The 13,142-nt window shown below is 36.8% G+C and overlaps 1 protein-coding gene across 2 annotated transcripts in view; it reads left to right on the top strand.

The window, feature by feature from the left end:
* The window catches only part of ZDHHC17 (zinc finger DHHC-type palmitoyltransferase 17), a 111,702-nt gene that overhangs the window by 81,527 nt on the left and 17,033 nt on the right, over positions 1 to 13,142 (top strand). Inside the window, exons 14-17 of one of the 2 annotated variants that reach the window (XM_055341648.1) lie at positions 237 to 320; positions 2,016 to 2,173; positions 2,897 to 2,991; positions 6,124 to 9,012. In XM_055341648.1, the coding sequence (XP_055197623.1) occupies positions 237 to 320; positions 2,016 to 2,173; positions 2,897 to 2,991; positions 6,124 to 6,262 (476 nt within the window). In that variant the 3' untranslated portion in view covers positions 6,263 to 9,012. Of the gene's footprint in view, positions 1 to 236; positions 321 to 2,015; positions 2,174 to 2,896; positions 2,992 to 6,123; positions 9,013 to 13,142 lie in introns of those variants that run through there. The other variant, XM_055341649.1, reaches the window with a different exon arrangement.

A 13,142-nucleotide genomic window follows, 5' to 3' on the forward strand; every position in this document is an offset into this window, starting at 1 on the left:
ATTTGACTTCAGAATGAATATCATTGTGGTCATCACATCTTTGTAATTAAAAGAATTCTTATTTTAAGACTTTTAATAAAACATTTATTTTCCTGAAGAACATTTTATAAAATCATGTTTGTGATTATTGTCCAAATTGTATCATACCTTTCATGACGTTCTTTTACCCCATCCTCAAACGGTGTATTTCCAGTTGTTTTTTTCTTACCTGAAAAAATTACTTCTGTGTTCTCTAGGTGCAGGCAACCATAGATACTTTATGGGCTACCTATTCTTCTTGCTTTTTATGATCTGCTGGATGATTTATGGTTGTATTTCTTGTGAGTACAATTATAACTTTTTATTTTCTTAAAACAAATGTATACTTTTACCTACCATATTAGCAAAATAGGGTAACAAGTCTTTTAACTAAAAATTATGGTTTGGGGCATTTTACTACAATAAAACAAACAAAAGATTAGATATAGAACTATAAACAGGGGGGCCTGTCAGTTAAGCAACTGCCTTTGGCTTGGGTCATGATCCCAGGATTGAGACCCAGAGTCACGAGTCACAAGTCACCAGTCAGGCCTCCTGCTCAGCTGGGAGTCCGCTTCTCCTTCTCCCTCTGCCACTCCCCCTGCTTCTCACTCTCTGTCAAATAAACAAAGTCTTAAAAGAACTATAAACATATTCAATATATAATATAAGCAACAGAATTATCAGTTAGCTATGTTTTAATATGTGTGTCCTTTGAAAAACATGTTGGTTTAATAGGCTTTGAAAAGCTTCTGGGTGAAATATAACATTTTTCACATCACGTGCTTGCATTAGTAGCTTACAGATTTTGTGACCGTGCCAGTTGCTCTTTCATACCAAACAGTTGGGAAAATACAGTTAACTTTGCACTTGAAATATTTCAGAGTAAGTTGTAATTATTGCCTATTAGAGAATATTAAAAAGTGTTAGAAGATACTTTTTATTTTTTTAATTTTTAATTTTTTTAAATTTTTAATGTTTAGAAGATACTTTTTTTTTTTAATTTTTAAAATTTATTTATGATAGTCACACACAGAGAGAGAGAGGCAGAGACATAGGCAGAGGCTCCATGCACCGGGAGCCCGACGTGGGATTTGATCCCGGGTCTCCAGGATCGCGCCCTGGGCCAAAGGCAGGCACTAAACCGCTGCGCCACCCAGGGATCCCTAGAAGATACATTTTAAAGAATACGTTGTCATTCACTTGATCATATGGGCATAGGGGCAATAATGGGTTTTTATTGCATTGAGAACATGATTTGAAAAGAGTTTAAATGAAGATACTAGTTATTATGCTTCAGGGCTTAGCATAATATGTGTTAGATCCTGGCTTAAAATAAGATGTGGAAGGATGATTTCCTAGTCCCGTTTTCACAGATATTAAGAATAATGTCTCTTACTGGCCTAATGAAAAAGGCTACTTCCTCAAATAGGATTAATAGAAAGATTTGGTCAAAGATCTTGACCTCATTTCTGGCCCAACACACCTCAGGGAGAACATGGTCCTGCTAACAGTAGTAGTACTCACAACAGTAGTTTTTTATGGCAGCATCTCTAAAAGAAGAGATTTTTGTTTTTGGAAAAAGCCCTCCCTCACCAAGGTGATCTTGTTGTGTTATATGCCACCCCCCAAAAAAATCACTTATATACATATCATCTTACGTTTGTATAAAGGTAATATTATTAACTATTGTATGTATGCGATACCAATCAAATAAAAACTGTTCTTAAAGTACGGTAGGGTTTTTTTTTTTTTTTGATTGGCTGGTGCTTTTTCCATTTCTGTCTTTGCTGTGTTTTTCCACCAGTTATACACTAATTAATATACTAATTTTTCACTAATTATGGGGTTATTTAGAGTATAAAAATTTGCATTCAAAGTCATCAGCTAAATCTAGACTTTTGGATCATGGTTTCCAAGCAGTGCCTACCACAGATGCCTTTGTGAGGTGGTTGGATGATTACTGAGTAAATGTGAACCTTCTGACCTCATTTTAGACTGGGGACTCCACTGTGAGACCACTTACACCAAGGATGGATTTTGGACATATATCACTCAAATTGCTACATGTTCACCTTGGATGTTTTGGATGTTTCTGAACAGTGTTTTTCATTTCATGTGGGTGGCTGTATTACTCATGTGTCAGATGTACCAGGTATGTACGTGATTGGTTCTTCAATGCACTAAAATCAGCGCTTCGTTCCTTGTTAAAAGACAATAATGAAGTCTCTTCTTAATCACTTCTACTTTCCAAGGATTAAAATTTTCAATTCACTTTTCTTACTCTTCCTTTATTCTTTCTTTACTTTTCCTTTACTCTTCCTGTCTTTTCCTTTCCTTTCTACCTCCCACTTTCCTTCCCCCTCTCCTTATATTATGAACTTTGTTCTTACATTATGATTTTTCAGTACTACTTTTGACAGAACTTACTTCTGTTGTTCCTGATTCAGATAGAGCCATTTGGATATAGGTGTGAGCTTAGATCGATGATGCCATTAGTTTTGTGTTTATTGGGAAATGTTTTATTATCTACAAATATCAGTATTTTTCAAGAGCCTTTTTTTAATTAAGGATTTTTTTAAAAGCTCAAATTTTTAAGGGGCTGATGGAAAAGTGGTCCATGTAAATAGTGTCCATCTCTCCCTGTGTACAATGCCGGATAACCTGTTTTTTAAACATTTTTCCTATTTAACTGGCTGCTTCGCACAGGAGTCAAAGTGATATCGTGTAAACTAGTTTGATGATCTCCTCATGGAAAAAGCAAAAACAAATGTCATCATTTTTCTCTCCATCCTATTCCTCTTGAAAATTAACTTATTTTACATTAATATTTATTTTACATCAGAGAATTAATGATTTGCTTTCTCTTACCTCTTAGATATCATGTTTAGGTATTACTACAAATGAAAGAATGAATGCCAGAAGATACAAGCACTTTAAAGTCACAACAACATCTATTGAAAGCCCATTCAAGTACGTACATGTTTATAAATTTATTATTTTCTTTTGGCATATAAGTTAGAAAATATCTAGTGAATATATCAAAGAGAAGTATTTCTTTGGGTATGTCAATAGGATATGAAACATTTCTTTTGCTTAGCAATATGTAAAAGAGCTCATAAATCCTACTGCATTCTAGGGTTTCTTCCAGACATAGCAGTGGTTAGTTTACCATAACTTAAAAATTATCACATTAACTGTATATAAATTTGTGGCATTCTTTTTTTTTTTTAATATTTGGGGTTTTTTTTTGTTTTTTTTTTTTTTTGTTTGTTTTTATTTATGATAGTCACAGAGAGAGAGAGAGAGAGAGAGAGGCAGAGACACAGGCAGAGGGAGAAGCAGGCTCCATGCACCGGGAGCCCGATGTGGGATTCGATCCTGGGTCTCCAGGATCGCGCCCTGGGCCAAAGGCAGGCGCCAAACCGCTGCGCCACCCAGGGATCCCAATTTGTGGCATTCTTTTTTCTTCATTGCACAATCCAAACGCTATTGATTTACTAACAGTTAGTAATATAATGATAATGTATAATGATAAACATGTATCATTATACAGTAACATTCAGCTTTAACCTTGCAGTAAGTTTTTACAAATTTTCATTGACAAATGTATTTAAAAAATACAATAATTGAAATTCATATTTAGGGAAACTTCTCGGTGCAAATTATTTTATTTGTCCTGTGCATGACACAAAAATATCCATACGCATAGTTTTATTTTTCCTTTTTCTAATTGAGGTATAATTGACATATTATATTAATTTCAGATGTACAACATAATGATTCAGTATTTGTGTATATTACAAAATGACCAGCACAATAAGCCTGGTTAACATTTGTCACCAAACACAGCCACAGAATTTTTTTTCTTGTGATGAGAAAATTTTATTTATTTATTTATTTATTTATTTATTTATTTATTTATTTATTTATTTATTTATTTATTTATTTATTTATTGTGATGAGAACTTTTAAGATGTGTCTTGGCAACTTTCAAGTATACAACAGAGTATTATTAGCCATAATCATTATATCCCCATGACTTACCAATTTTATAGCCCTAAGTTTGTACTTTTTGACTTCCTTCACCCATTTTGCCCACACTCCACCCTCTTCCTCTGCCAACCACCAGTCTGTTCTATTTGTGAGCTTGGTTTTGTTTATTTGTTTAGATTCCATATATAAGTGAAACTACATGGTTTTTGTCTTTATCTTTCTAATTTATTTCACCTACAATAATGCCCTCAGAGTCCATTCCTGTTGTCACAAATGTCAAGATTTCCTTTTTTATGGCTGAATAATATTCTCTGTGTATGTATGTGTGCCATATATGTGTGTGTGTGTACGCACATACATACGCACACACACACACCACATTTCTTTATTCATTCATCCACTGATGGGCACTTAGGTGGTTTCCATGTCTTGGCTATTGTAAATAATGCTGCAGTGAACTTAAGGGTGCATGTATCTTTTGGAGTTAGTGTGGGTTTTTCTGTTTGTTTCTTGTTCTTTTATTTTTAGAGGGTTTTTTTTTGGGGGGGGGTAGATAAATACCCAGAATTGGAATTGCTGGATCATATAGTAAGTAGGTAGCATCATCTTTAATTTTTTTTGAGGACTTCATACTGTGTTGCTAGCGGCTGCATCAGTTTACCCTCCCACGAGTAGTGCACAGGGGTTCCCTTTTCTCCACATCCTCACCAACACCTGTTATTTCTTGTCTTTTTGATGAGAGCCATTTTAACAGGTGTGAGGTACTATCTCAGTGTGAGTTTGGTTTGCATTTCCTTGAAGATTAGTAATATTGAGCATCATTTCATGTATCTGTTGGCCATCTATAGATCTTTGGAAAAATGTCTCTTCAGATCTTTTGCCCATTTTCTGATTTTTTTTTCTTTTGAGTTGTAGGACTTCTTTTTGCTCTCGAATTTTATGAGTTCTTTCTTTATATATTTTGGATATTAATGCCGTATCAGATATATGATCTGCACAAATTCTTTCCCATTCAGTAGTTGCCTTTTCATTTTGTTGGTTTCTTTTGCAATACAGAATCTTTCTATTTTGATATAGTGTCACTTGTTTATTTTGTATTTGTTGCCTTTGCTTTTGGTGTCATATTAAAAATTTCACCACCAAGACCTACGTCAAGGAGCTTTACTGCATGTTTTCTTCTAGCAGCTCTGTGGTTTCAAATCTTGCACTCAAGTCTTTAACCCATTTTGAATTAATTTTTGTGTATAGTGTAAAATAGTGGTCCTCCGATTTCATTTTTTTGCACTTGGCTGCCCAGTTTTCCCATCACCATTTATCAAGGAGATTGTCTTCTGTGTGTGTGTGTGTGTGTGTGTGTGTGTGTGTGTGTGTGTATAAAATCTTCTATTTAGTTTGATGCTAAGAAGTAGTTTCCTAATTGTATGAAATACTTAAAACTTTTAAATTTTACTCAAGCTACTTGCCTACTACCTTCAAGCTTTTGTAATGCTATTAATTATTGCATGCTTCTGGAAAGCATACAAACCTTTAAATAAAAGCAGAAATAAAGGAGTCAGTTGAGTAGTTTTGAGAATTCACCCATAGGCATGATTGTTATATAAAATGTAAAACTGTGACTATTTTTCCAGAGGTGTTCTTGAAGTCCTAAAATTCCCTGAACTTATCCTTGACGTTTCTTTTCTTAAATTGTAACTTTTAGATACATTGCCAGCTTCAGAATGCTATTTGTAATTATTTTGTCTTTACATTCTCAATTTTGGATGTAGTTTGTCTCCTTGCCAAAGAGCCACCCATCAAGGAAAGGTTTTATCAAAAGTTACATATGACACAGGAATGAAAGAGATGCAGATTTGAATAACTCTAAAATATCATTGCGTAACCCATTAAACTAGCAAAAGAGAGAAGAAAAATTAGTGTTGGGAGAGCCGTGAAGAAACACGAATGCATATATATTTTGTAAAGTTATAAACAGGTTCTATCTGGCAAGTACCCTGAGTTTTTAAGTTTAGAAAAAAAATATATTTAACACCAAAATTATATTAAACTTGTGTATTAAATTATTATACTAATAGACTTTTTCTTTTCTTTTTGTTGCGGGGGGTGTTATAGCCATGGATGTGTGAGGAATATTATAGACTTCTTTGAATTTCGATGCTGTGGCCTCTTTCGTCCTGTTATCGTGGACTGGACCAGGCAGTATACAATAGAATATGACCAAATATCAGGATCTGGGTACCAGCTCGTGTAGCAACATCTTTATCCTATGAAGCATATTGCTGAGTGGTGCCTGAAAATTGTGTCTGTCCGTGTCTCTCTCACACTCGAATCCACACTTTTTGAACAATAGCATGCTATATGTAGGGCTAACAGTGAATTTTACAGTCTTTTTTTCAACACTTTTATTAACAAAAATAAACATGGACAGAGCACACTGCCACTTCTGGGAAGAATAAAGATCATAAAAGGAATTTTAATGGTTCTTAATGTGGGAATTCACAACATACTCAATTTTTTGGTTTTGTTCTCATAACATTTTTCACGAAGAAAGAGTGAACTTATTCTGTTGACAGACATGGTATACTGATCAGAAATGTTCGATTCTAGCTAAAACTAAATTTACGGTATACGGCTAAATTTTATGATGCAATCTATGACTATTGCATTTAATTCCAGGAAAGTTGTCTCAAATTGATTCAGGCTAGTATTATGTACATTTTAGAATGTACATGTAAATACTGTGATAAAAATCATGTGGTTTTATTAGGGATCTACTGTAATATGTCTTCAAGGGCACAAGAAAATAATGTTCACAAAAATATGTGCTAACAATATTTTATCACCATCAGCTGTTGCAATGCTGATATATTTCTAGTTCAGTGAAATAATTTGTAGTAACCTTGCTCTGAGGTTTTATGGTCTGATAATAAAGCACTTGCATGAGTCTAGTAAGTCATGTTATTTTGTTCAAACTTAAAAAGCCCTACTAAGTGCATGATACACCTCATAGAATGTTATACTAGCACATACTATCCAGTAAAGCATAAATTAGAATTTAATTTGATGTGCACAAACAGTCCAATTTTTAAGAGTTGAGGTAATTTCAAGGCAGAACAAATAAGTTAATGCAAAATTCTCAGTAATAGAGATAAATGGATATACTTCTAGAATTCTGAGCTGCAAAATAAATTGTAGACAAAATAATGGAGTTTAGCTAAAGATGGAGCATGATCTCTGTACATATAGCACATGCGAATAAAAGAAAAGCTAATGGTATATTCTGGTTTTTAAAAAATGACCTATCTGAAAGAATTTAATCCTCAAGATTATTTCAATTTTCCCAATATTGAATGTTTTGAAATTTGTTAATGCTGTCTGAAACAATTTCAGAAAGATTTTCTTACTGTTAAATGTGATGCACTGATCAGTTTTTGTTGCAGCATTTCCATACTCTCACGGTGAACTGTTAGTCACTGCTTCCATAAATATTGTTTACAGAGTGAGACTTGGGTTAGTCCTCTTAAGTGCTGTAGCAAACTGTGGTTCGAGCAACCTGTGGGAAATCTGTGAGAGGGAATGGGCTTGGGGGAGGGTGGGAAAAGAGTGGTCGGACTGCTGACAGATCCTAGACCAGTGTAAAGATTGTGTATCTGTATATAAATAATTTATCAAATAGTTTTCTCTTTGTGTCTATATGTGTTAGTGTATTTAAAGCTGCTCATTTCATTTTATCCAACCAAAAAGAAAAGGGAGATAACTAATGAGCTTCTAGTGATGTTCAATATTGCTGTTAATAGGCATTTATACCCTGCAAGTTCACTGCATGTCTGATGCTTGGTAAAATTAGTATTCTCTGTAAAAAGCAGATCACAGGTATTAAAGCAATCTAGTGGTATACCCGCCCCTTGCCTTAGTAAGAGGAGCAGTGAAACTGTATATAGTTGATGTTCAGTATTTCCAAGTACATTTTTATATAGTAGTTTCTTTGACCATAAGTCACACATCGAAAAGATTACCTTTAGTGTATTTGAGTGTTTTAATATTAGAAAATTGGCATACGTACTTTATTTTTGAAAAGGGAAACGATGGGTGTGGGGTGGCAATAGCATTGTGCCATTTTGTCATAGAATGTAAAAAATTGGTTAACTTTACAAATGTCTCTGCTAGTTTTGACTACTAATTGGGGGAAATTTTAGATAATTTTTAAATTCAAAGTTATTTATAAAAGGCTAGAATTTGTTTTAATTTTTTGTATTTTGAGCCACTTCACATGAAGACTCAGTTGCAATTTTTATTGAATACGTTTTTATTAACAGTCGAATACAATGGTGGGATTCTCAGAGTTTGGATAAGAGTGTTGTTACCATGTTCTTTCTTTGTGGTACAATATTCTTTTCAGTGCAAAAGAGATGTCTTTTAGTTAAATACTTTAGATCTATAAGTACATGGAAAATATTAGCAATGTTAATGCTTTAGTACTAACCGTCTCACAGTACCGGTGAAATCTGTAACTTAGAGATGGTCAGATGGTCAGGAGCCAACTATGCAGCAGTGTACCGTACCGTCTGTTTACTTATTTTGTAAGTCCTGTGTGTGGAACCAGCTTAACCCAGTTCTAAAGTTGTGTATGAAGGTGACCCTTTTGGGAATAGTTCATAGCAGCTTAATTGGATACTTTTAGCAAATAGGAACTTATTTTTCAACCCCGGACATGAATTACTTCTCTGGAGGTTTTTTTCCCCTTCATATTTTTTGTTGTTCCCAGGAATTCATTTGAAATGTTAATAGGCATAAAACAACATCGTTATACTTAAGCTATGGGTATTTTTATTTTATATTTTCATTATTTATAACTGTGCCAAGTATTATTTTGCTACTTACCGTGTTACTCTGTGGAAAGAAAAACCTGTAAAGTGTTTAATAAATTAGTTCTCCTTACATAAATTAAATCTGTCAAAATTTTGTAAAATATTAATCAGAATAAATATTGACTCTTAAATATGTGCTTGCCTGTTATTTCGCTCAGTTCACGTCAAGAAACTGAGGACACCCTGGGAGTGGTACCTGTGATACGGAAAGATTATTTGTGTATTTATATCTGGGTCAACTAGGAATCAAGTAGCAGGACTAGAAATTAGCAAAAGTAGAAGGTGGTGATAGTATTCCTTAAAGAAATCCAATACCGTGTGTATGTAATTAGTATTTTTTATAAAGATTTTATTTATTTATTCATAGAGACACACACACACACAGAGAGAGAGAGAGAGAGAGAGGCAGAGACACAGGCAGAGGGGGATGCAGGCTCCAGGCAGGGAGCCCGACGCGGGACCGATCCTGAGACTGCTGGAATCACGCCCTGGGTCGAAGGCATACGCTCAACCGCTGAGCCACCCAGGCGTCCCTAAATCTCCAGATTTTAAATCTAAGTGCTGTCTAAAGGACACCAGGGTAAAATTTTGGAAAAGGAAACCTACCAAACATTGATCTCAGTTACTTGAAAAGCTGTGCAGGACAACTTCTTTATTGGGGAATTTAGAAAGCAAAAATTGTGAAGGAACTCTTTGCTTCCTGTTCACAGGATTGTTTATGGTTTAATTGAGAACCCAGTCATAGTAAATATTTTCAGATTGGACTACTACTCATTTCACAATTATCTTATGATACTTGAAATGATCCCTCCAGAGCTTTATAGAGCTCAGGTAACAATATTTTGAACAAATGTAAAAATGAAGCAAATTCTACAGCAGGCCATCTATGATAAGGATATCTGGTTCTAAGTTTTAGAGATAACTGGAAACCAGTGATACATATCAGGACAGGAAGTCTTAGCTTCTTGTCAAAAAGTAAATCTTCAGTTCCACAAAGTTGTTGGTATAGAGTTATTAAATATCTTTATGTGATGTATAAAATAGAGAAGTCTGTAAATCCAAGTGGAATATTCAAAACATTCCTTGATCTAGGTCGGCTAAGTCACAAACCTGGAAACTAGTAGATGTGCCTTTTAAAAACTTTTTGCCTTTGGAGTATGAATTTTTTGCTCAGAATATCTATCAGACATTTATTTGGATTGAAAAAATACATTTTAATAGACAGCTGTGTTTCTAGTACTCAGAAGGAGGGACTGTTCCCATTCAAAGCATCCAGAAAGCCTCATTGCTGTTGGTGCAGCTTGGTTCTGTAGGTTTACAGTTTTCATCAGATTTGGAAATTTCTCAGTCATTATATCTTTAAATATTTGCTTTCCCTCCCCCCACCCCTGGCTTTTCAGGAAACCCCAGTTACACATATATTAGGCCACTTGGGATTGTCCTACAGCTCACTGATCAACTCATCTTTTTTTTTTTTCTTTTAATTTTATTTATTCGTGAGAGACACAGAGAGAGAGAGGCAGAGACACAGGCAGAGGGAGAAGCAGGCTCCATGTGGGGAGCCCGACGTGGGACTCGATCCCAGGACTCCAGGATCACGCCCTGGGTTGAAGTTGGCACTAAACCACTGAGCCACCCGGGCTGCCCATGACTAGTAATTTTTGATTGGATTCAAGACATTGAACCGGGTGCTAGGTATTTCTGTATTCCTACAAAAAGTGCAGAGCTTTGTTCTGAGACACACTTATTTAGAAGCACCAGGCCTTTCAGGATTTATTACTATGCAAGACTTGATAGGCAGGACCCCGGTGGTGGTCAGTTTGGTTTAATTAGTCCCCATTGCTGGGGCAAGACCTGTGTGCTCCATCTGAAACACGTCCTCGTGTTTCCCATCTCACTGGTGGGAATGAACCGGCTCTATTCTCAGCTCCACGTGAGCACCAGACGTTGGTCTAGGTCTTGCAGTTAGTTTGCTCTCTGGTCTTGGGTGTTACCTCACATGCATGCATGATTCAGCCTCCGCTGAAAACTTGCGGAGTGGGGTTGGGTCATACATAGTCTGCGTGCGTGTGGAGTTTCCTGTGCAGCTTTCTCCGGTCCCTTGAACTCGAGTTGCCGGGGTCCCTCCGGGCTCAGCTGTCTCAACTCAGTGCCTTCCAGCTCCACCGGTGTTCTCCCTCTTTGTACCAGCTACAGCCTGGAAACTCCCTAAAGCAGTAAGCTTTGTTAATCCTGGGACTGATCTCATTTTGCCCGTAACTGTTTGTTGTTGCCTGTTGTCCAGTGTCTCCAAACCATATTTTTTTCCATGTAACTTGTGGTTTTGGTTGTTTCAAGTGAGAGGGTAAATCTGGCCCTGTTGTTTTCACTTTGCTTTAAGTAGAAGTCTGAGTTAATATATTTCTTTAATTTCTAATATGGAAAATGTTGATAGATGTAATTGGTCATAAGCAAAAGCTCCTTGGGGTCCCTTAATAATTTAAGAATGTAAAGGCATCCTGAGATTTAAAAAAATTTGAGGACCAGTGATCCAGACCAACATTGCCCAGCGCTTAAGGTGTTAGTGGTTCCATGGCCAACTAATTTGGTGTAAGGCTCTGAAGTTAGAAAGCAAGCAAGCAGGCTTCTCAACTACAGGCTCTCCAGGCCTTCAACGTGCTAGTGTGTGTTCATATATTTATATATACATATTTATACCTCGATACAGGTTGATAGCAGTACTTCCATACAGCATTTTAATATCACATTTGGATTACTTTGGGGGGCTGCCCTATTGACCTAACATCCAGATATTGAAGGTGATTCATCCCAGAGCAGTCTACCCAAAGCCAAGTTCTCTATTCTCCTCCGGGAGTCACTGGTAACTAATTTTACAATTCTGTAGTAGCTGTTTTGTCGTGGCTCCCAATTTTTGTTACGAGTGGCTGTCTCAATTGTTTATTGGGTAGAAATCTCAAATTACTACGCACCTGGCATTTAGAGTGTTTTCCTCTCTGATATCTAGGAGTATCTCCAATTTCAGAAATTTAATAGGTATGGGAAATGTGGGTTGTGTGTGGGGGACAGTTTAATAGACCCATTTTGGTTATCTATAGCTGCCTAAACAACCACTCAAAGATTTAGTGGCCTAAAAATGGTATTTTTGTTCATAATGTCTCTAGTTTGGTCAGGACTCGACAGGAATAGCCTATTCTGTTCCACTTGGTGTCAGCTGGGGTGTTTCAAAAACAAGATCAGAATAATCTGAAGGCTTGCTCACTCATGCCGGTTGATACTGGCTGATGGGCAAAATCTCAGCCAAGGCTACGGCTGTAGCATCTCACTGTAGCCCCTTCGTGTGTTGGGCTTCCTCAGAACATGGTGGCTGAGTTCCAAGAGTTAGCATCTGAAGCGAAAGCCACAGGCAAAAGCCGTACTGTCTTTACTGATCTTGTCTCGTCCATTGTATTGTGCTGGTTAAAAACTAGTCACTAGGGTTGGCCTTTATTCAGAGGGAGGGGGGAATCAGTCTCCAGGTTTTGATGGGAATGTCCAAGAATCCATGGGCAGGTTTTAAAACTACCACATAGAGAATTAGAAGCTACTCTGTAAGCCTTCTTTAATGCGGCCTAACTCCATTTATTGCTGGTTAACACCCCCCCCCCCCCCCCCCCCCCGGCTAACACAAAGGCCTTCTCCTCTGCCACAGTGGAACTTGGCCTCTAAGACATCGATGAGGTGCTCACGGCTGTGATGCATGAATTCTTTCCCCTAGTACTTCCCTCACGATGGACGTCTTCCCACGGAATTCCTGCTTATGTTTTTGATGGCCTGCCCAGCACAGCCCCTGTAACTTGCCATAATAAGCAATAGCAGATGTTAAGATAGGCTTTGGATTAAAATATGCTATTGATCATGTCAGTTCAGTTTTACCAATACACATTGAGAGACCCATTTCACACCCTACCTCTGAAAAAAAAAGGTTGGATTAGTCTTTGATAACTCAGTCTCTGGGGACATAATGAAAGTATTCTCTGTACAGCCTAAAGTTCCTTTTTTTTTTTTTTTTTTTAAGATTTTATTTATTCCTGAAAGAGAGAGGAAGGCAGAGACGTTAAGCAGAGGGAGAAGCAGGCTCCAGGCAGGGAGCCTGACGTGGGACTCGATCCTGAGGCCGAGGATCACGCCCTGAGCCAGGGGCAGGTGCTCAACCGCTGAGCCACCCAGGCGTCCCTAATGTTCCTTTTCTCCTGAGCCAGCTAACTGTGCCAGGACAACACAACA

Source organism: Nyctereutes procyonoides, unplaced genomic scaffold (assembly GCF_905146905.1).
Source record: "Nyctereutes procyonoides isolate TBG_1078 unplaced genomic scaffold, NYPRO_anot_genome, whole genome shotgun sequence".
Classification (NCBI taxonomy): Eukaryota; Metazoa; Chordata; class Mammalia; order Carnivora; family Canidae; genus Nyctereutes; species Nyctereutes procyonoides.